General features: G+C 41.7%; 1 protein-coding gene and 1 long non-coding RNA gene across 2 annotated transcripts; both read left to right on the top strand.

The window, feature by feature from the left end:
• The first annotated feature begins 930 nt into the window (after positions 1–930).
• LOC308293536 lies at positions 931–9,441 on the top strand. Its single transcript, XR_013962478.1, has 4 exons — positions 931–1,116; positions 3,740–3,845; positions 6,068–6,155; positions 7,564–9,441. It is a non-coding gene; the product is annotated as an uncharacterized lncRNA (long non-coding RNA).
• A 5,745-nt stretch (positions 9,442–15,186) lies between these two features.
• Positions 15,187–23,685, top strand: gins3 (GINS complex subunit 3; the record flags this gene model as incomplete). Its single annotated transcript, XM_080736856.1, has 3 exons — positions 15,187–15,430; positions 18,222–18,455; positions 23,455–23,685. Exons 1-3 carry the CDS (start codon positions 15,260–15,262, stop codon positions 23,683–23,685), a joined length of 636 nt encoding a protein of 211 aa, XP_080592982.1. The 5' UTR covers positions 15,187–15,259.
• Between the last annotated feature and the right edge of the window lie 189 nt (positions 23,686–23,874).

Genomic DNA, 23,874 nt, shown 5'->3' on the forward strand with positions numbered 1-23,874 from the left:
TGGCGCTACATGGGACAGATCCATGTTGATGACATGAGCGTAGAGCAAGTGTGTACCGATTTGTGTGATTTTAGGGCAAGATTTGTAGGAGCAGTGTCCAGAATGAGTTTTGGCCTCATGGTGGCGCTAGAAGAGGAGGGCCATGTGAGAATCGTAGTTTGGCAGGCAAGGACTGTGTGTGCCAAATTTGGCACGGATCGGGGCAGCGGTTGCAGAGATATGAGCAGGGCAAAAGTGTGACGGACAGACAGACAGCCGGTCGAGGTTTCGATAGTAACTGCGACCCGACGGTCGCAATTTATCAGTCAGTGGCGGCGCAGTTGGGCCTGGTGTGGAGACAGGGAAATAATTCATTCAATAAATAAAGCTCCTTTTAGTTGAGCTTGTACCAGTGAACTGTACTGTCATGAAACTTGTCGTAAAGTCTTCAATCAATCACTCGATAAAGGGATCAATACAAACCCACATTTACCCAAAACAGCTGATCCACAAGCCCACATGCAGCCTTGTAGATCGGCTGTTTTTATTGTTTTATTTTTTAAATTGTTTCCCCCTGACTTAGTCTTTTCTAGGATCACCTTTTAGTTGACCTTGTACCAGTGAACTGTACTGTCAATGACACTGTACCTATGACAGTCCTATATCAATAATTCGTTCATTCATGAATGACTTCCCTGTGGAAATAAGCCAAAAACATTACTGGGATCTCCTTTTAGTTCATGTTTATTACGTATCTATCTATCTTCCTATCAATTGGTCACATGCATTCACATTGCACTGAACGCACGCAAGCACGCACGCACGCACGCCCGCTCAGCAGCTGGCTTTTTTTCTTTTTTCTTTTTTTTCACAGAGCTCCAGACTCAGACACCGAGGTCTCGGAGGGCACCCAAGCCGGACTGCGTGCTCTGGCAGCGGCCGCGAAGCGGCCGCGGCCGCCCCAACCCACTGGAGCTAGGTAGAGTCTGGTGAAATAAAACCAATCAGTAGGTCCCCATCAACAGATGTCGCTGTAGCCAAGGAATTCACACCCAGCCTGCTCACCTGACCAGGAAGTCCAACCAGTCTGTGTTGGAGAAACAACACTGCTGCCGCTGCTGCTACTGCTGCCTCAAGGTAGGAATCACAGTATGTGTGTTCACTAGCAGGGTTAAACTGCTCCACGTTGTCACAGTAATCATTGCTATAGAGTGCTTGTTCAGTAACAGTGTAAAACGGCTCTATATTGTGACAGGAATCCTTCCCACCGAGTGTTTGTTCACTAACAGTGTTACAGTGTGATATGAAAGAATCCACATGACGGCAGTGTTTCCATTCTCAACTCACTGAGTTGAACAGAGGGCGGAACCCAATGCAATAACAAGTCCTATTATTTAGAAAGGAGTCACGTCAATGTCAGCATTTTTTTTTCTCTCTCTCTTTTTGGCAACATTTTTTAAATCATTTTTTTAAATCATTTCACAATGTAAAAACAAAAATCATTTTGAGAAAAATGTAATGACCTATACACAGTATCTATAGGCTGTGTCTGTGTATATTCTGAGTGTAGATGTTGTTGTACTTTAACCACTTAAGCCCTGTGTCAGGGGTTCCCAAACTTTTTTGTCTCAGGGCACCCCATGAATATTATTTTAATCCGAGGCACCCCTACATTATAATTTTCACTCCCAGCACCTTATATTTATAGCATATAGTCGTTGTCGGGTGGAAACCTTGTGTCCAAAACCGTTTTGTATTTATCATCTATAAAATGTACTTGCGAGGCATTGTGTGCTTGTAGATCTGCTGTTTTCACTACTTTTGTGAGACGGCCTTGAATGATGAAGCAGGGCTTTACTTTGCTAAAGAACATACAAATTTGGAGATACAAGATTTCCACCCGACAACAACGATATACTAGTGTTGTTGCTGCTCTTATACCACCATTAACACTGGGGTTGGTGGGGGCCAGTTGCGGCCCGCGGGGCCGCCTATTGGTGAACCCTGCTCTGCGTCCTCCTGGTGGGGGCTCCTCACTGGCAGGTGAGTCAGTAGGATACCACAGCAGTGACAACACAGAAATGTGTGTGGGGAGGAATCAATTGGTATAACGACTAAATTGGGGCGATAAAGGGGTAAAAATAATTGGCTACTCTAAATTATATAAAAAAAAAAAAGTCCATTATTTATTGGGCATGTGAGCCACGGACCACCATTTGATGAGATTTAGCCTCTCAGACTGAATTGACATTTCGTTTTCACTCTATTATTGCCCAATCGCCTGCCCTAAAACATATTTTTAAAGGGGCGTGGCTAGCGATTCAGGGTCTGGAACCAGGCTATCTCAGACCCAAAACGTAGAATATCTGGTCATCGTTGGATACGATTTTTTTCCACAATTCCATGCTGTATTGATGTTTGTACCGTAGGAGAGATAACAGGCCAACGTTGATCAAAATAACAATTCTCTAATTGTGTAGACAATCATTTAACTCCTGAGAGCGTAAAATGTAACCCTTAAGGGTCCATTTGGTTTCATTTTACGCTCTCAAGAGTTAAAGACCTATAAGTGTCCATTTGGTCACCAACGCTCCATCATTTAGCTGGGGACCACCTGGAACCCCCTCAAGGACCACTGGTGGTCCCCGGACCACTGGTTGAGAACCACTGCTCTAGTCTTTAGTGAAACAGAGTTGCAATAGTCAGGGAATATTAATAAAAACCTGGGAATAAATTCCTTACCAAACGATTTCTTCACCAATGTGTTTGTAAAGGTGTCTAGTAACATATCTAACAAAGATTGAAATTCAACATCCCTAGGAAAATCTTTGACAGCTAGGGTAATTATTGGTCTCATTCACTCACTATACACTATACTATAAGGGAAAAAATGACTCCCAAATAATATGCTTTAAGTGGGATGATAATTATTCTGAATCCATTGCAAGCATTTGTTTTGAATGGAAAACATTCATTGGGCAAAAATCAATAAATAAAAATGATGGTTTAGTGATGAGTCATCACTTTTCACAGTGGTATGGGGGTCCATCTTTAGCCCACGGAATGTTTTTCGTTTCAAAACCAATGCTTGCAATGGATTCAGAATAATTAAAAACACCTAGTTAGACCCCTCACATTCCACTTAAAGCAAGTTTTTTGGGAGTAATTTTTTCCCCTCATAGTACAGTGTATATAGTAAGTGAATGAGACCCAGAATTACCCTAGCTGACAAAGATTTTCCTAGGGATGTTGAATTTCAATCTTTGTTAGATATGTTACTAGACACCTTTACAAACACATTGGTGAAGAAATTGTTTGGTAAGGAATTTATTCCTAGATTTGACAGATATTCTGCTAATTTTCCCTAACTACAACTGTAGCTGGGCCACTTTTTTCCATCTACCTCTTCACCCAACTATTGCTGATCTGCTATTTCTGGCGAATGTTTTCCCCCAGAATATGGACGCTATGGGGTTCAAGTTCAAAACATTTCAACAACAGCTCTTTAGAAAACATTTCGAAAGTTCCACCGACAGTATAATAATGACATGCCCAAAATAGTGGTGCCGGGGGTGAAAGTGGATAAGTCTCTCTGACATTGCCGTCATTGCATTCTAATGTTCACTCTGTGTGTGTGTGTGTGTGTGTGTGTGTGTGTGTGTGTGTGTGTGTGTGTGTGTGTGTGTGTGTGTGTGTGTGTGTGTGTGCGCGCGCGTGCGTGCGTGTGTGCATGCGTGCGTGCGTGCGTGTGTTATCCCAGATGATGTGTTGGCGAGGGATGCTGGCGAATGTGTGATCTGTCTAGAGGAACTGCAGCAAGGGGACACTATAGCCAGACTGCCGTGCCTCTGCATCTACCACAAAAGGTAAGATAGTTTCAGTCACACACACACACACACACGCACCAGTGTCAATTTTGTCGACTAAAACTATGACGAAAAATGTTTGTCGACTGCGCTTTTTTCACTGACGAAAACGAAATAAAAAACGAAATAAAAACTAAGCTGTGATGACTAAAACTAAGACTAAATATATTGACAATTTCGTCAACAAAATAAAAACTAGACTAAAACGTTAGGGAGGGACTAGTGGAGAAGTGAGTCATTTTATGTTTGGTTGCTCTCAGGTGTTGTGTGCTGAAAATAGCCGATCTACAAGCTTGCATTGTGAGGTGGTAGATCTGCTATTTTCTGCACACAACCAAGTGTATCAGTCATTACAATGTCATCAGGGCCTGCCAAAATACATTTCAGTTGACTAAATCAACTATAGATTTAGTCACCTAAAATCTTATGATATACTAAAATTTGACTAAAACTAAAACTCTTCAGGTGAATAAATTATGACTAAAACTAAATGACATTTTATTAAAAAGACTATGACTAAAACTAAATCAAAATTTGTTGTCAAAAACAACACTGACAAGGACACACAAGCACACACACGTGTGCACACACACGCACGCACGCACGCACGCACGCACGCACGCACGCACGCACGCACGCACGCACGCACGCACGCACGCACGCACGCACGCACGCACGCACGCACGCACGCACGCACGCACGCACGCACGCACGCACGCACACACACACACACACACACACACACACACACACACACACACACACACACACACACACACACACACACACACACTTTTGAAGGTGGTCCAAAATTGTACATGTTGCACCAAGTCACACCTGTAGCCTGTATGTTCTCAATGTGGTATCAGCCCAACTGGTCTTGCTGACTCTATCAACCTGTAACTGTACATAGCTAACCTTTTGGCTTACCAGTCAAAGTGGCTAGTAAATAAATAAATAAAAACATAAATAAATAAAAAAAAATTTTGAAAGTTATTAATACATAATGGAAAATTGCTGCCTGGCATACAAGCTCACAATGTGTCACGAGGCGCTGTAAGCTTGTAAATTGGCTATTTTCGCTATCAGTTGTAAGATGAGAAGTATAGTATGCAAGTCATAAGTGGCTTGGGAACCACTGGGTTATGTAATACCCATGGTACCCGTTGTCAAAGTACTTAGGGCAGTACCCATTATCCTAGACGGACAGATACAGAGATTTGTGTATTTCTTAATATTCATGGACAGTTTACACATGGCAACTTCGCAGTGGACTGGTCGGATGGTTATTGCACATATATAGAATCATAATAGATCTGCTATTGACCCGATTTTAATAGCAGATCTTCTAATCTAAATCTTCTATATCCTTGCAAGGTTTTTGAAAAACTCATGTTTCTATCATGTGGTTCTCAAACCTTTTCATGTCAAGGACCCCCGCTAGAAGTAAATGTATTTGGCGTCGACCCCAATCTCGAAATATTATGGGCCCCTATCAGGCCCCCCCGCCCCTCCACAGAACCAAATATTTTAGTTACAAATGTTTGCTTTAAAAATACATATATTCAAAGATTTGTACACATTTTCACAGCTTGTATATCTGCTATTTTTCAATAGCCAAAGTATGAAATAATTCCGGGTCGTAATGGGTTAAAAATATTGCACTGTAGATTTTTAGTATTCGAATTATTCAACCTCAAAGTATTCGAATAGTCGAATATTCGACAGGATTGGCCAAACTGTCAAATATTAAGTAAGCAAGAGGCGAACATTGTGAAAATAGCCGATCTACGTGCTCACAACGCCTCGCGTTGCGAGGCGTTGTGAGCATGTAGATCTGCTATTTTCACAATATGTATCTGTGTCACATTAAATGTAATACCTACAATTCCAAGTGCTTGTCAGGGTGGGGGTCCCCAGTTCAAATATGTTTATTTTGGGGGTCACGGCCTAAAAAGGTTTGAGAACCCCTGGTATAGAGCATTAACAAATTCATCCACCAGGGGCATTGACAACTCATTCTTATGACGTCCTATCTAGCCAAGTTTTATAAACTATATATTTTTTTAAGAGAAAACAATAAGAACCACGTCGAATAGTGATTTTGATATTCAAATATTAGAATATTCAAATATTTGGTGAATGCCCTACTGTAGACAATTGGAAATGCAAAAAACGGTTTCTTTCTCTTGTGTGTGTGTGTGTGTGTGTGTGTTGTGCAGCTGTATAGACTCATGGTTTGAGATTAATCGCTCCTGCCCTGAACACCCATCTGACTGACTGCCGGGGACACTCTGAACACTGCTGAAGGTAAGACGCATGACTCACACACTCCTGGAAGGTAAAGGTACCTATGAGAGTGGAATCCGCCTTCCGCCAATGCATTTCAATGAGAGTGAAGCGGTTTCATGCCAGCAGAGGATTTCTGCAAAAAAACGCTCCATTCTCATTGAAATGCATGCATGGCGGAACGCGGATTCCACTCTCATAGGTATTTTGGTGTGAGGGCACCCTTAGAAGTATAAGTACGGGAATGCAATATGTACTTGAGTATCAAAGTATCAATGCATTGGCATCAATAAGTACTTAAAGTACCCAAAGTGAAAGTAGCCTACACAATGTTTGAAAAATAGCAGATCTACAAGCTCACAACGCGTCGCGATGTGACGCGTTGTGAGCTTGTAGATCAGCTATTTTCAAATAGCCAAAGTATAAAATAGGGCTAAAGTGGTTTATGTATGTTTTATAATGAAGCAATAAGCCACAAGAGGCGAGTGGTTACCTGGTATTTTACACTGGCTGAGAGGCGTAGCCAACCCCCTCTCAGCCGGTGTAAAATACAGGTAACCACAAGCCACAAGTAACCACAAGCCTCACCTTAACCACAAGCCTCAACTTATTGCTTTTCTAAAACGGTTACAATATGGTATATGGCAACATGAAAAATCATAGACATGTACCGTACCAATTAAAACTGTTCTATTTCACTATTATACACTATAAGGTCTGCTCTGCAAGAAAGTAGTCCCCAGCTACAAGAAAGTAGTTCCCGGCCGTGCTGCAGAAACAACACAGGTGCAGATCATTGGGCACTGTGGAACACTGTGGCAAGAAATAACGCACCTGGGTTTGATATAAACTGATTCCGTTTTAGAATATAATATGATTTATATCTGCAAAGTAACTAGTAACTACATTTTTCAAATAATTGTAGTGGAGTAAAAGTACAATATTAGGATCCAAGATGTAGTGGAGTAGAAGTACAAGCATTGGAAATTGGAAATACTCAAGTAAAGTATCAAGTAAAATTGTACTTAAGTACGGTACTTAAGTAAATGTACTTGTATTTTCCACCACTGATGACTGCCCAGCAGTGCCCATACACATACCGTGGCGCAAAAGCTCATGTTAGTGTTCACTCACACACGCACGTGCACGCAAGCAGGCAGGCATGCATGCACTGTATCAATGTCTACTCTCAGTCTTGTAGGCTAAGCTGCTGTTTCAATCTCTTTATCCGTTTACAGCCTATTTAATGAAGCTTATAAAATCTGTGCATTTCAACTGTTTTTACTCAAGTCATGATTAATGCATTGTTCCCTAGCTCACCCCCCCCTCTCCCCGTCTCTCTGCCCCTTCTCTCTCTCTCTCTCTCTCTCTCTCTCTCTCTCTCTCTTTTTCTCTCTCTCTCTCTCTCTTTCTCTCTCTCTCTCTCTAGGGCCTGATCCTGCCATGGATATCGGGACAGAGACAGCCAAAACTGTTGAAACAATCAAAGAAAACAAACATAATTATCTTAAAGGAATTGATAACTGAGAGAGTTATTCCTTGTGAACTGAACCAAAAGAGTTAGCCGTCAAACCAATACTATTGTACATTACAAAGTTCCACATTCTTCTGCTCACTGCCCCCACCGACACCCCCCCCCCCCCACACACACACACACACACACACCTACAGAACATTGCCCGTCTACCCAAGACACCCAACCAAACAGACACACACACACACACACACACACACACACACACACACACACACACACACACACACACACACACGCGCGCGCGCGCGGGAAGACCCCCTATAATGGCAAGCTGCTGCTACTAGCTGCCTCTTCAGGCTAACACAGAGTCGCTTCTTGGTACGGTAGCTAGAAAGCCAGTCGCCTCTCCATGTTGTCTGAACGTCATAGACCCAAAGCCACTGCTCTCCAGCCCCGGCTCCCTGAGCACGGTCCCATCACGCTAGCTAGTTGCCTACAGTGTCTGCATGCTCAGCTCTCCACAGACCTTGAGCAGCAAACCTTCCATCTTGAATTGGGAGTGAGGCCTGTAAATCATGTGTCCATCAGCCCTCCCATGGCCTTATAATAATGAAATGGGATGCGGAGAGAGGGGAGGTTAGTGATTTTAAACAATGATGGCAAGGAGTAGGAAGCGTGTAATTGGAGGATTATCCCGTTGTGAGAGTTTGCTATGTCCAAACAGCAACAGACTTTACTAACTTGTGCATTATGCCGTGGGCTTCTTGTCTCACGATAAAAAAAGAAAAGGAAAAAAAACGACAATAGCAGCCTCTCGTGATGCAGTGGTACTCAAAGTGGGGTCTGGGGACTCCCAGGGGGTCCTTTGACGGGGGTTCCAGGGTATGAGTTGATATAGCATCAGAATCACTTGATTTTGGATGTTTTAAAAGCAGATGTAAAAGCTCACAACGAGGCGGGCTGACATGAAAGGGTTTGAGGACCACTGACATATTGGACTGGCTCCCAGTGTGCTTCTACGTTATAGTTCTGCCCCTGTTCCACACCTTCCTGCCCTCGTGTGAGTTGTGTCCTCCAGCGCACACTCCCTCACTGGACCGGAGATGAATAACCAAAACGTTATGGCCCACACACACACGCGCACACACGCACACACACACACACCCACACACACTAGGGATGGGACGTTAAGCGATATTATCGTTTATCGTGATAAAAAACTCGCGATAATCGTATTGTGGAGATTTAATTCATTGTGATATCGTCCTCCATCATGCACTGGGATCAATTCACCTTTTATTTGCCGAGCTGCATATCCGATACCACTTAAAGGTACTTATAATATAATTATGTACTTGATACAGTCTTTTTTTCACTCTCTATCAAATGTCTTTGCCAAAAAAAATAAAACGCAATGCGTTGTGAGCTTGTAGATCTGCTATTTTTTGGCAAATGTTCCACCCAGGATAATGTATTTTGATTATCGCGATAATCGTAAATCGCGATTTCTTTTGTCACAACAATCGTGATATGAAATTTTCATATCATCCCATCCCTAACACACACGCACACACACACACACACACACACACGCACGCACACGCACACACACACGCGCACACACACGCACACACACGCACACACACACACACACGCACACGCACACACCTCCGCCCATTATGTAGATCTACACTGTTCACCAATCACAACGCTTTTGAAACACTGTTAGAGGACAATAAGGAAGGGTGTAAGACATTGGGGGGGGGGGGACAATGTTTTTCTTGTATCTGTGGGTGTGGAAGAACGTGAAGAAAAGAAAATGTAAACAGAAATGGTGGACAAAGACAAGGGATGGGTGGCAGTGAAGCAGGTATAGTAATGGACCACATCGTTGTTGTCGGGGGGAAACCTCGTACCTCCAAGTTTCAAATTTGTATGTTCTTTCGTAAAGTAAAGCCCCGCTTCATCATACAAGGCCGTCGCACAAAAGTAGTGAAAACAGCCGATCTACAAGCACACAATGCTTGTAGATCGGCTGTTTTCACTAGTTTAAATCTTTTTAAAAATGATAAATGCAAAACCAACGGTTTTGGACATAAGAGGTTTTCACCCGACAATGACGATATGCTCAGTCCATCTGCATGGGAGGGCGGAAGGGGGCCAGCAATGTAGATTATGCTCGTACTGTATATTGTGTGCATTGGAGATGTTGAAAACGTCTCTTAATGTGTGTGCCTCTGTGTGTGAGTATGTGCGTGCGTGCGTGCGTGTGTGACGTGTGTGCGCGTGTGTGTGCGCGTGTGGGTGTGTGTGTGTGGTCTGGAATGTCTTAATGAATGGCTGACTGGGACAATGCCGTGCGTCGGTCTGTGTATTGAAACGTTTACAGTCTAGATGTCCATGTTCCCTACTGTATGTGAGACTGGCAGTCCTCCCTTTACTTTGCTGATGATGTTTACAGGCACCACAGAGAAGCGACATGACATTATTATTGTACTGCACACATAACCTCTCTTCTTTATTCACCTGCCTGATGTCTTTCTTTCTTTTCTTTTGCTGTGGGTATGAGACGCTGTTTGTTGTTATTCATTTCACTTGTGACAGCCATGTGTGACTGTATGCATTTTTTTTTTGTCTGTGAGGATGACGTTTGTGTGCGTGTTTGTCTGTGTTTGTCTGTGTGTGTGTGTGTGTGTGTGTGTGTGTGTGTGTGTGTGTGTGTGTGTGTGTGTGTGTGTGTGTGTGTGTGTGTGTGTGTGTGTGTGTGTGTGTGTGTGTGTGTGTGTGTGTGTGTGTGTGTGTGTGTGTGTGTGTGTGTGTGTGTGTGTGTGTGCGTGCGTGCGCGTGTGTGTGAGAAAGAGAGGGGCACCTCTTGGTCTATGCCAGCGGTTCCCAACCTTTTCTGGATCAGGGCCCCCTTGAAAATCTCAGACGTGTTCATGGCCCACCCATCTGACGGGCCGCACGCATTTTCATAGTTTATTTTCATGACCAATGAAACGATAGTGTTCCGGCTTAGAGCACTAAGGTAGTACACTTTATAATCCAACTAGGTGTCACAAAGAGAACTCATTTTCCCATAACTTTTCTTTCCACAATTATAAACACGCGCGTACACACACACACACACGTGTACGAGTGAGGAGCCCCCACCGGGAGGACTTAGAGCCTTCGTCCTACTCCTCCTGAACACTCCTTGCTGACAGGTGCCGCCCCCCCTCCCACCCATAGGAGTACGTGCAGTGACAAATATCACCCTCCCTCCCCCGCCCGGCTTCCCATCCCCGAACATGGACCAGTTGTGTTCGTGTGTAGAGTTTGTAGACGCTCCACAAAGCCGGATGCACCGCGGTAGATTCAAACCCACAACCTATTTACCACTGCACCACCCGAGTGCCACCATTTTCATTTTTTTTTTAATATGAATGTTATATCAAGGGTCTTCAACAGGGGGTCCGGGACCACTAGGGGGTCCTCAGAGTTACTACAGGGGGTCCTCCAAATAGTTGTGTAATAGAAACTTTATTCCTCCTTTTTTACGTTATGTCAACCACTTGAACCCTAGTGTCCATATTCTGAGAACTTTAGCAAAAAATAGCAGATCGGCTATTTCGGCAAAGAGGTTTGGTGTAGAGGGGAAAAAGAGCAGACTAAGTACAGAGTGAAAGGTCAAGTATTGACAGTTAGTGGTTAGATATCTGAGAACACAAATTGACATGAATCCAAAATACACTGATGATTGTGCTGTCAAACAATGGAGCTATGGAATTTCTGAAAAGGTTGTGGGGGTCCCTGCTTCATCTCTCTCTCAACCAAGGGGTCCTTGGCCTGAAAACGTTGAAGACCCCTGGTTTGGACAATTATTTGGGGGTCCAATTGCAATATCCCCAGCAGTGGGCCCTGGCCCCACAGGTTGTAAATCGCTGGTTTCTGCTACTGTTAGTTGTCCACGTTGTGTTTCTGCTGGAGGTTGGGCCATTTCTGATTCCATTGACTGAGGCTAATTGGAGATGTTAGCCACACATCCCATAAAGACTCGGTTGATCCACTATATGGGGCTTATTTATTAATTCATTCATATTTAACAATATTTGTTTAATATTCGAGTCATGTAACTCAGACGTAACTCACCATTCAGAAATGTCTCTCATATACGGAGGAGGCGCTGTACGACGATGATTACTACAAGACAAAACAGATATAAACAAACAATGGTATTGTAAGCAAATATAACAGTGACAATAGCTGGGAATAACAATGGTTCCATTTGTGCTAGATGACACTATTATCAATGGTCCATTTTGTGACCCACATACCTCTTAAACATGAGCAGATCTGCGCTGGGTATCCCATGATAGATCTTAGTACGAAGGTCAAGGTTGTCTTACAGTACAAGCTTTAGGACAGAGAGGTAAGCATATTCATTTTTTTGCTGTTAACTTGGCCTTAATATAAGAACACACAACGATTGTATAAAAGGCAAAATAATAATATTCCAAAACTCATCTTTCGGTTAAAGATATGTATTGACCACGTTAAATAATGTCACATAAAAAAGGAATAGCTTGTGCATGCTGTCCTAACCCTTGAACAACTAACAGTATAATAGTTCCATCGTAAATCAATGGTAAAGAGTTGACCTTGTTGCTAGGATGGTTCAGGGGATACCTGGTCATCAGCAGACCGTTCAGACCAAACGTTGGACTTTGAGGAGGCTGCTGATCAGGGTCAAGGGCTTCCTCACAGCTCCAGAGCACTAGGACTGTCTATATCTTTATCGGTTTTGTCTTTCATCTTACAATGTCTTACAATCTTACCAACCACAGTCACCTAATGATAGGGCATTCACCAAATATTCGAATATTCGAATATCAAAGTCACTATTCGACATTGTTCACCAATGTTGAATATTTTTATTGTTTTCTCTTGGTTTATAAAGCTTGGCTAGATAGGAAGGCATAAGAATGAGTTGTCAATACCCCTGGTGGATGAATTTGTTAATGCTCTATACCAGGGGTTCTCAATTTTTTTTAGGCCGTGACCCCCAAAATAAACATATTTGAACTGGGGGTTCCCACCCTGACAAGCACTTGGAATTGTAGGTATTACATTTAATGTGACTCGGTTCCGCAGATAAATATTGTGAAAATAGCAGATCTACATGCTCTGCTGATCTACATGCTCTGCAGATCTACATGCTCACAACGCCTCGCGTTGCGAGGCGTTGTGAGCATGTAGATCGGCTATTTTCACAATGTACGCCTCTTGCTTAATATTTGACAGTTTGGCCAGTCCTGTCGAATATTCGACTATTCGAATACTTTGAGGTCAAATAATTCGAATACTAAAAACCACTATTCGTGAATGCCCTACCTAATGATGTATCATATTTCTCAGAGGGTTTTGGCTGCTACCCTCAGACATATTATGGGGTGGTATTTGAATGTGATTCATTCAATGGTAACTCCACACTAACCTAAACATTACTATTAGCTGGCGTGTAGGTCAGTAAACATTTCCATCCCTGGGTTATATTTGGCCTATAGGCCAGTGGTTCTCAAAATAGGGTCCCTTAGTGTTCGTGGAGGGGAGGTCTGTATGTAACTCTGAGAGTTATATGGGGGTTCTTGAACATAAAAAAGTCTGAGAACGACTGGTATAGGCATTCACTGGGAAGGATGTTGATGAAGAACTGAAGATGAAATGCAGTTCCCAAGGCTTCCTAGTTCTCTGAGCCAACAGGAAATCCAGCCCCTGTTCTCTGTACTCATAATGCAATGGTCATACTTGTTTACAAGTCACACTAAATGTGTTTTGTGAATGAGTGAGAAATGAAGCCAGCACATATGGCCTGGAATGCCAATATGGGAACGGGCTTTTGTAACGATTATGACACCCAATTGTTGACTGCATTGCCCATATTTGTGCCACAATGTGGCAATGTATAATGGGCATTGCAGCCAACGGAAGAAGATGACCTATATTTGCGAAATGATGCCCACTTCAGTCTGGTTTGGTGTGATTGAGCAGTGTAAACATGTCCAATAATGCCAAATTTAAGCTCCGCCGTATGGTGGTGTCACACATCGGAAATAGCAGATCTACAAGCTCAGTGTGCGACTCTGTCATATGATGAAGCAATAAATAGGGCTTAACTACAGTAAGTCTCCCAAATTCCTGTTACAGTATGCAATACTGTACTGCCTGCCTGCCCTCTCAGCTAAACAGCTACAATAATATGGTACCTACATTTACTATGGCTTTATTTCATTTGACTCTTTTCATTTGCAGACTTATTTTTGTTTTCAGAGGATGTGAATGGCTGCCTGCTTTTTGGGGGCACCAATTAACATGTCTGATGATTTTGATGTGCAATCTGTGGGATGAGTAATGATAATGATATATATAATATATATATAATATTAAAATGTAAAAAAGAAACAACATTGCTGTCCTGTGGTTCCTGCTTAGACTTTGACTGTGGGTTGACTAAGGTAAATGTAAAAACGATGATGTCTGTTCCCTTTAAGTTTGACTTTGGGTTAAAGGTGATACACCATGAAATTTCACTTTTCCTATTTTAAAACCTTTTTTTGGGGTCCCACTAGCACCTTCTATCCTCACAAAGTCCCATTTCTGACCGTTGTGTCTTTCTCTGGTTTTGAGAAGGCGAAGGTTAAAAGTATCCCACGGGTTCTCAAAACAGGCTATCCAGATTTGCTGCCGATTGTGACGTCATCATCGGCCGTTTTTGATTTTTTTTTTTTTTTTTTTTTCAAAAACATTTTTTTTTTTTTTCAATTTTTTTTTTTTTTTTCAAAAACATTTTAGGGGGGGTGGCGCAGTTCAGGCCAAAGGTGGTACTGCAGCTGAAATGCTCTGAGAGCCATTCAAAAATGAGAGAGGCTCTCTATTCAGGAGTGGTAATTTAGCCTCAAACCTTTTGAAAAACGTTTTTGGGACATAAACAATATGACATAAATACTTTTTAAATGCATGGTGTATCACCTTTAACTAAGGTAATTGCATTCAATACAGATAGCCTATATAGAGATATACAGCATGTTAATTTGATATTCCCATTACATTTCTAGGTAAATTTAGCTTCAGTTGCAACACAAGGGCTCATTGGAAGAGCCTGTCGTCATTGTCATCTCTGTATTATATGATTCCTTTTAGTTTCCAGCCACTTGTGCCAGACCTGCAGCCTCAAATGACTGCCAAGCATTATAGAGGCCACTCTTTCCTTTTCGGATGGTAATATTGTGACCCCTGATGGTTGAATTTGCAACTGCAAATAAAATAATATTAACAAACTTTGCACTTATTTTGTGCAAAGGCACATAAACGTATAAAAGATTATTGATTGATTGATTGATTGAAGTATATTAGAAGTTTGCATAGGTGTTCTGTTCAGCCTGCACAGAGCGATTGTTTTGACTATCGGCAATCGATTTGCCTAGACTCGCTTAGCAGCACTCTGATTGGTTTAGAAGTGCGCGGCGCCGCCGGCGCGCGCTAAAACAAGAAAGAAACAGGAAGTGGATTCAAGTGTTGACAGCTGCAGTGGTGTGCTGTCTGTCTGTGAGAGACCACTTAAGTACAAACAACTATTTAAATTCCACATCAGAGCCCCGTTCCGTTGTTAATGGAGACGCAGACATATCTCCCCGTGCCGCCCGGCGTGGGAATGGAGGAGAACTTCTTCTCCATCGATGACATTCTGCTCTCTCACGAGAGACTGCCTAGCCGGACTGAGTGCGCCTTCCTGCGGCTGGGATTCCTGGAGAAGTCCAGTGACACGCAAGACATCCCCGAGGTCAGTATAAGGCATTATTCCACTCCATGAGACACTGTAACAATGCAACGAAATGTCATTAAATCATGTATATAAATAATAAGGTAAGTTAAGGTAAACTTTATTGTCCACAAGGGACATTTTGCTTGGGCTTTCACCCCTGCTGCAGCCACACATAAAACATCAATGAAAAAAGACATCATAGAAATACATACAGGGGGGGACACAACATTACACAGTGCACAAAATGGTAGTTGATCTTATCTCACGATCAATGCTGTTTCAGAGCCTCGTTCAACATTTTAGTTGACGCTGGTACAAAGGATTTTTTAAACCTAACATAGTTCCATGTAGGTTCACTATAAATTCTCCACGTAAAACTATTTTTTGAGCCTGTCTTAGTGTGGTCTGCTCATAAATGGACTGCAGAGAGGGGAGCTGTCTTGCTCCTATGTTCTTCCCTGCAGTCTGAACCAATCTGAGCAATTTGTATATAATAATACCATAATACCAGATGAAGGTAGTTCAGTAACAATGAAATCTGGCGTCACTGACAACTAATAATAAGGTCACTTTATTTTTATGAATGTCTCTCCAATCCTTTTTTTTTACCAACTGCTCATTGATTGATCCGTCTGTCATTCAATGTTATGAGATACTCGTTTCCTGTGCAAATAAGCCATGTGCTTACTAGGATCTCCTTTTAGTTGACCTTGTGCCAGTGAACTGTACCGTCATGAAACTGCAAACTTCTAATAAAGTCTTCAATCAATCAATCATGACAGTACAGTTCACTAGTACAAGGTCAACTAACTCATATAAAGTTTGTATTATTGTTGTTATTATAATTCATATTAATTAACATCTAACTATTAATTTAGCAAATGTCTGACCGTCTGTCTGCTTGCTGACATCACTGATACCAAATGGTGTCGGCGGCGCCATGGTACAGCCGCATGCTGAAACAATGCCCAAATTTGGAGATGAGTCCGCTGTCTATCTGCATGCTGACATCACTGATGATAATATACGGTGTCGACCACCATGGCTGTCTACATGCTGACGTCATACTCTGACATCTTAGTACTGACATCACAGACTGATACAACGGGTATTGCACAACTGAACATCAATGGTGACACTGACTGTTCTGCCCAACGGGCACCGTTCTGGGTTCTCCAACATTACTTCTGAGACTCCTACATTCAATCCCTCATATACTGTGAGTGTGCATGCCCCCCCGGGCACAAGACTAGTAGCCTAATAATAATGTTGTGACCTCACAATATATTGTTATTATTATCAATTTAACTCTTGAGATTGTACACATGTACAGTGTCTATTTGGTTACATTTTTACACTCAGAGTTACACCTTGATACATTAACACTATCTATTACATTATTACATTTATATTTAGGAGGATTATAGTTTACAGATTTAGTAAGTGGAATGGTTTTGACCCCTTTATACATCAGTCATTTTGACCAGTAAACACAGAGCTGAATGTTAAAAACACATGAATTGTGTGTTTACATGTAGGGGTGTCTGTGTGCCTGTGTGACATTTGACTGCAGCAGCTGTCAATGCAACACACACTCATTTAATGTTAATACAAATGTCTTCCGTTTATGTTGTTCCATTTTCTGATTATCAGGGGTGTTACACCAAAGTCTGGGCCCTGGGTATTGTGGGTACAAGGATTCACTGCGGGCCCCCCCATGAATGTTCTTCATAGGGGGAGGAGGTTTAACCCATTTAGACTGGGAACGCATTATTACGCACTTTTTGCTTTAACTATTGAAAAATAGCAGGTATACAAGCTCGCACAGAGTGCTGCGCTGCGAGCCGAGCTTTAGATCTGCTATTTTTGAAAAATCATGAAAATGCAAGTCTTTGAATATTTCAAATCCTTCTAAGGTTTTTTAAAAAACCTATGTTTCTATGTCAGTGATGCTCAAACCTTTTCATGTGCAGGACCCCCAAAATGATATGTATTTGGCCACGGACCCCCATCTCAAAATATTTAGACAAAATATTTTTCCAAATATGGATATGACTGACGTCTGACATCACAGATGTCTTATGTTATAGAACACATGAGACTCACACAATATGTCCAATTGTCCATATATGGGCATTCCAAGCTATGGGCTTAATTATGATCATGCAAGCGACAAGGACGGAATTCATTTGCAAGTGTGACTCGTGTCGTGTCAGCTACACTGGTTAGTTAGACTGACACAATATGTACATTTATATTGGCATTCCCAGATATGGGCTTAATATTGATGACATGAGGGATCTCCATATATGGGCATAAAGAGATTCTGTTGGTGTGGTTCACCTAAACACGACTTCATGTGGGAATGCCCATATATGGACAGGTGATGTCACAACAGGTGAGGATGTCACAACAGATCAGCCATAGACATTTAGGTCAGCTATAGACATAGAGGCGTTACTCACGAACAAGATACAGACAAGATGTGCCAGTTTTCATAGTTAACTGCGACCGTAGGGTTATGGCTGAGTCATAGTGACACCAGTGTGATGATGTGGTCTGTCCGGCCTGGTGGCAGGCCGTCCCATTATTAGTTTATAGTTGTACTTCCACCTATAATGGAATGCCCAAAATAGAGACGCCAGGTTGAAAGTAGTAAAAAAAACAGCCCATATCGGCTGCATAATTGCAGTCGTGGGAAAAAAAGGAAATACAAGGAAGATATACTATCGGTCGGGAGATATATATATATAGCCCCTGGGCCAGACTGTTAACCATGCCATAATTCAGTTTCTCGCCTTCGTCTCAGGGTACCAAGATGGAGCTTCCTCTGTGGCTGGTGAAAGGTCTGTATGAGAAGAAGCGGAGGGTGGTGTCAGTAGAAGTTCCTAAGGTGTACCGAGAAGGCTGGAGGACCGTGTTCAATGCTGACCCCACAGTAGTGGACCTGAATAAGATGGGGCCTTACTATTATGGCCTGGGATCCCAGATGCTTCACTTTGACAGCCCAGAGAACCCGGATATCGCAGGGACATTACTGCAGGTGAATACGATGAACCAATGTCATACAAAATATAATTTGGTCGATAAATCCATGGTTCCCACAGTCATGAAATTCCTGGAAATATTTTGAAATTTGAAAAATATCTTTCCAGTACTGGAAAAGTTTTGGAATTGATCAAGGGTCCTGGAAGGTCCTGGAAAAAAATAGCTATGGCATTGTCTTTGGTTATTGATTTTGTTAATCTACACATTGATCTTTTCTAGTACGAAAGGACCGAAAAGAAGTGGCTAATACCTCTGAAATGACAAATTAAACATTGGCCAAATTGTCTCATATTAGAGGCAGAAATTGTGAAAATTGAGAGGCGTTGTGAGCATGTAGATCGGCTATGCCGGGGTCCCCAGTTAAAATATAATTATTTCGGGGGTCACGGCCTGAAAAGGTTGAGAACCACTGGCATACACTACCCGTCTTTGGGCATTGCGCATAGGAGTAAGCGACTTGTTATTGAGCTGAATTATTGTTATATAGTCCTAGAAATCGGGTTAAATATTCTGGAAAAGTTTTGGAAATTAATTGGTAAAAATGGGTGGGAACCTTGTAAATCGTTTTAGCCACCCAAGTAAAATAATGAAAACAATGGATTCAGAAAAACCCTGTGTATAGCAACCATTTCTTTAATCAGGAGGAAACTAATAGATCAGCGTTATCTTATTTAGTACCAGTACCACTGAACACTGTTGTGCTGATCTTTGTGAATGTAACCTTACCCCTACCAGCACTAATCCACAGAAACAACAAAAGCCCCTCGGCCGTCACACTAGCACACAAATAATCACACATACTTGTGCACACAGTAAAATGCATTTACGCTCTCAACATTTAGGATGTTACCATGGGGTGGGCGATGATATGGAAAAATACAATATCACCATATGTTTCCATTAAGCGGTATCGCGATACACAATCTTATCACGATTCCTTTTCATGTTGGTTTTTATGGTTAATTTTCATGTTACTTAACTGCCAAAAACGAGGAACACGAGAATTTCGCGATGTACCACCCTGCCACGCCCGAGGAACCCGAGAATTAAAAAAAAAAAAAAAAAAAGATTTTTTTTCAAAAAAAATTTTTTTGACCCCAAAACATTTAGTAGGCATGATAGCGATCGCGAAATTGCATGTTTAACCCCCATAGCAACCCCATCTTTCAAACATGGCAGCCATCTTTGTTTACATTTTAGGAAAACATAATGGCTGCTATCTCATGAATGCCTGAACGGATTTCCATTCGGATTTTTTTGTTTGAAAGCTGTGAGCAATGTGGACACACGTGGTGCATTATCTAGGCATGGGTGTGCATGATCTGTGCACTATGAATTACATGGAAGTCTATGGAGACAGTTTGGCATATGAGAGTACGAAGGTATTGTTAAATGGCAGCAGATGAGTTAACAGTACAACCACCTACATGGTAACAAAAAATAAAAGAAAAGGAGTAACGGACAAGTGGGCCGCAAAGTGGGGTCCACGGACTCTGGGTTCCTTTTGGGAGGTCTAAATTGACCTTTACAAGTATACTGTCCTATCAGAGTTAAGGGGAGACCATTACATTTTAAAGTTTGAGAACTAGTGATTTAGACAGGGGTGTTGTTGCCTGGATTATTCATGAAGCGTTCCCGGAACAGAAAGATCCCATGATTGCCCGCTTGTTGCGCTGTTTTCCCCGCGCGAGGTACCAAAAAGAATATTTCTCCATTGGACCCCAGTCATTTCCCCCTTTGATTTTCTAACCTTAATAAACATCGTCATAAATACTTTATGGTTCCTGTTGCTAGTAAATAACTGCCTCTCAATCACCATGATATGCGGTTGTGCAATATGGTCCCATTTATGTTAAAATTGATGCTAAAGTTGCGGGGGGCGTGGACAACTAAACTGATACCAGCCGGCTGTGTTGTTCTTTGTGTGCTTTATTTCGGGAGGCTCAACACCACATTCTCCCATGTATCCCTGCTGTTCCACGCGACCGCTGGCAGCCAATTAGCCTCGTACCCGCCCTCTTCCGGTTCTGGAATCCTCCTGGATAACGGAAGTTGGTCATTTACTAGGCTAGCAGCCAATAGCATTCCTTATGATTCTTTGGGTACCATTAAAACAATGATGGCGACACCCATACAAGGAACAAAAAAGCGTAATTTTTGCAGCATAGAAAGCAATGGCTTCGCACCGTCCATGTTTTTTTTACAGTCTATGGATTTAGACCAAAATGCAGGTTTAAATGAATTCTGCAATGAATCTCTGTATTAACTATTCAACAGGATTTTTTATAAGGCTCCCTCATTTTATCACAAACAATATATACGATATCTCTGTAAAGGCATATCGAGGAGACATTGTATCGTCTCAGCGACACCCCTAATTTTACCATCCATGTACTGTCATTTCCATGACTGTGATTTTGGGTTCATGGGCTCATTTACCTTACAATGATCCTTTGTTGGATTTTATTTTACATTCCAAGTGGAAGTGGCAGTGAAGTAAAATCGCCAAGCCATTTTGTTTTTATTGGAAGTACAGAAAGCATGATGTGTATATTTCTACAAGGTAAGTGGATGATGTTTTGGCACTCAAGCAAGCAAAGCACATCTGCCAAGGAGCTCAGATCTACAAGGGAGCTCGGTGCTAAATAACTCAACGTGTAGTCTGGCTCCAACTGTTAGGTCTAATAAATAAATGCACACCTTCCCATGGTGTCACATCAGGCTAGCTTAATCAGTCTATTTATTGCCAAGCTTTCTGCCACGATGAACTGGCTAATGAAATGGCCAACATTAACGCAAGAATGCAATGCACCATTTAAGTTAAAAAAAATAATAGTCAAAATATTACATATCGTCGTTGTCGGGTGAAAACCTTGTATGTCCAAAACCGTTTGTTTTGTATTTATCATTTTAAAAATTATTTAAACTAGTGAAAACAGCCGATCTGCTGTTTTCACTACTTTTGTGCAATAGCCTTGTATGATGAAGCAGGGCTTTACTTTGTGAAAAAATTACAAATTTGAAACTTGGAGATACAAGGTTTCTGCCCGACAGTGACGATATAATAAAATTTACACAGTGCATAATTTTTTCAGAAATATGTGACTCTGTAAATGTAAAATGGAGTAAGATAATTATAATTCAAGGTTTTGTTACCTTGCTTTATGTTTAGTTTGAAGCAGAACATGCTGGATCAAGTGTCATTGCATTTCTGTCAACATACAGTAAGGCAGATTGGATATTGCCAATACAATCTTTGGGTGACCTTAAAAGTCACCTAGTGTATGACACAAACATTCATTAGGGAATGCTATTTTAATATTCTACCACCAGAGGGCAACATCAGATCATATAGACTTGGTAGATTGCAGCAGGGAACTGATTGATTGATGCAGTTGCCAGGCAGATTGGCTGTGATCGCATGAATTGACAGAGACAAAGGGTAGATGTGCCCTGTAAGATGATATTATCTTAATTGTCTTTAACCTTGCAGTACTCTACGAATGGCTTTTAAGAAAATCTGATGTTGGATTTTTGCCCATGTTCTAAACTTATTTGACTGTGTGACAATTTCAGGTTGTTAAAGGGGAACTTTGCCCATATTTATTGTGAAACTTGAACAACTTTATGTTTGACTAGAATGCAAAAAAATCTGGCATAAGACTTCCCAAAGTCAAGAGCTCACTCTTGGAAAATCGCCACCGCCTGCGTTATATTAATCAAAAAAGATATTTCACTTTGGCTACTGGCTAGCGGCAATTTTCCAGCATATAGAAAGCAAGCTTTTGTCACACAATGCATTGGGAAGTTTTGTGAGAGATTTGTATAATAGAATGTGATGATTCACATAATATAAGTTCTCCTTTAAACCTTGTACTCTAAATTAAATCTTGCCCTGCCTTCAATCTAGAATGTTTAGCATAATGACAGTTTTCTCAAATAAATAAATAATAATAATAATAAAATAAAAGTAATAGAAATGATGAATACTGCATCTTTTGAATCTCTTAATTATGTGGGTCCAGTCACTGTGCCATGGGTACTTTAAGTGGGTCAGGCAAGATTATAAAGGTCCCAAAGGATATTGGTTTACATGTGGTCTGATTTAAAAGTTTCAAGGTTATATTCACTACTGTATTTTACTATTTTGCATTGACCCTATTCTAGGTACCAGCAAAAGTTTACAGTAAAATCAAATATATATTTTCGAATGGGGGAATCGTCTGCGGGCTAATACAGTAAGTGTCAATTTGGGGGTCCTTGACATTAAAAGGTTTGAGAAACCACTGGACTAGACCATTGTTCTCCTAGTGCAGTGGACCAGTGGATCTCAATATTGAGAACCAACCAACATGAAAATGTTTGAGTAGTCCTATAGTGCAGTGGTTCATAACCTGTGGGGAGGGAGGTCGCCAAATTATTTTGGGGGGTCCCCAGATGATTAACTTAAATGTGTAACATTGTTCTCTCACAAACCAGCATAAAGTTTAATTGTATAGAGGGGTTTATTCACATTTCTAAAGTGACAATTTAAAGGAGCTATAGTCAACTTTTTCTTGAAAAACGGATGCTAAAATAAAAATAATGTTTCGAAAATATTTTATAAAAAAATAAGCTTCATATAATGTTTTTCAATTCTAAAATGACCACAAAAAGCGTAAAATAATGATAAAATAATCATTTTGGCCATTGTCGGGCTGACACTTTGTTTACATCCTAAACTAACACTATCAAAGAATAGACTAGAATGTAAACAAAGTGTCGGTCTGACAATGGGCAAAATTTTAAGGACCTTATAATAGCCGATTTGCAAGGCGTTGTGAGCACGTAGATCTGCTATTTTCACAATATCACTGTTATACAAAGTGCTCATCAGGGTGGGGGGTCCCCATTTAAAATATGATTATTTTGGGGGTCACGGCTTGAAAAGGTGGAGAACCACTGCTATAGTGTAAGAATATAAGAACCTTTCCCCCCGCTATTTGTTCTGTCAGACATTCATCGGCCGGTTCCGGCGGACGATGGACTCCTCCCAGAACGCCTACAACGAGGACACGTCAGCGTTGGTGGAGCGCCTGGACTGCCTGGAGAGGGCGCTGTTCAGGTCCGGGCAGAGCGGCCTCAACGGCTTCCAAAGCTGGGAGAAGGGCCGCGCGTCGCAGCTCACCGCTTCCAACCTGGTTCTCAATTACCGCAAGAGGAAACTGGCCGACCTTCACATGTGAAGACCGCTTCAAGCACCCTGGGGCAGCAAGGGCGATCTCTATTCAGGTTAGCATTTCACCAGGGTCGGCAGGTTAGGCACTCATTTCACCCGCGGGGGGGATGGAGCGTCGGCAGGTTACAGAGGTTAGGGGTAAAGCAGAAATAAGAAGTTTTCTGCTGACATAAGCAGGAATCATGCAATTGCTTAT

This window comes from Nannobrachium achirus (genome assembly GCF_963921795.1).
Source record: "Nannobrachium achirus genome assembly, chromosome: 11".
Taxonomy (NCBI): Eukaryota; Metazoa; Chordata; class Actinopteri; order Myctophiformes; family Myctophidae; genus Nannobrachium; species Nannobrachium achirus.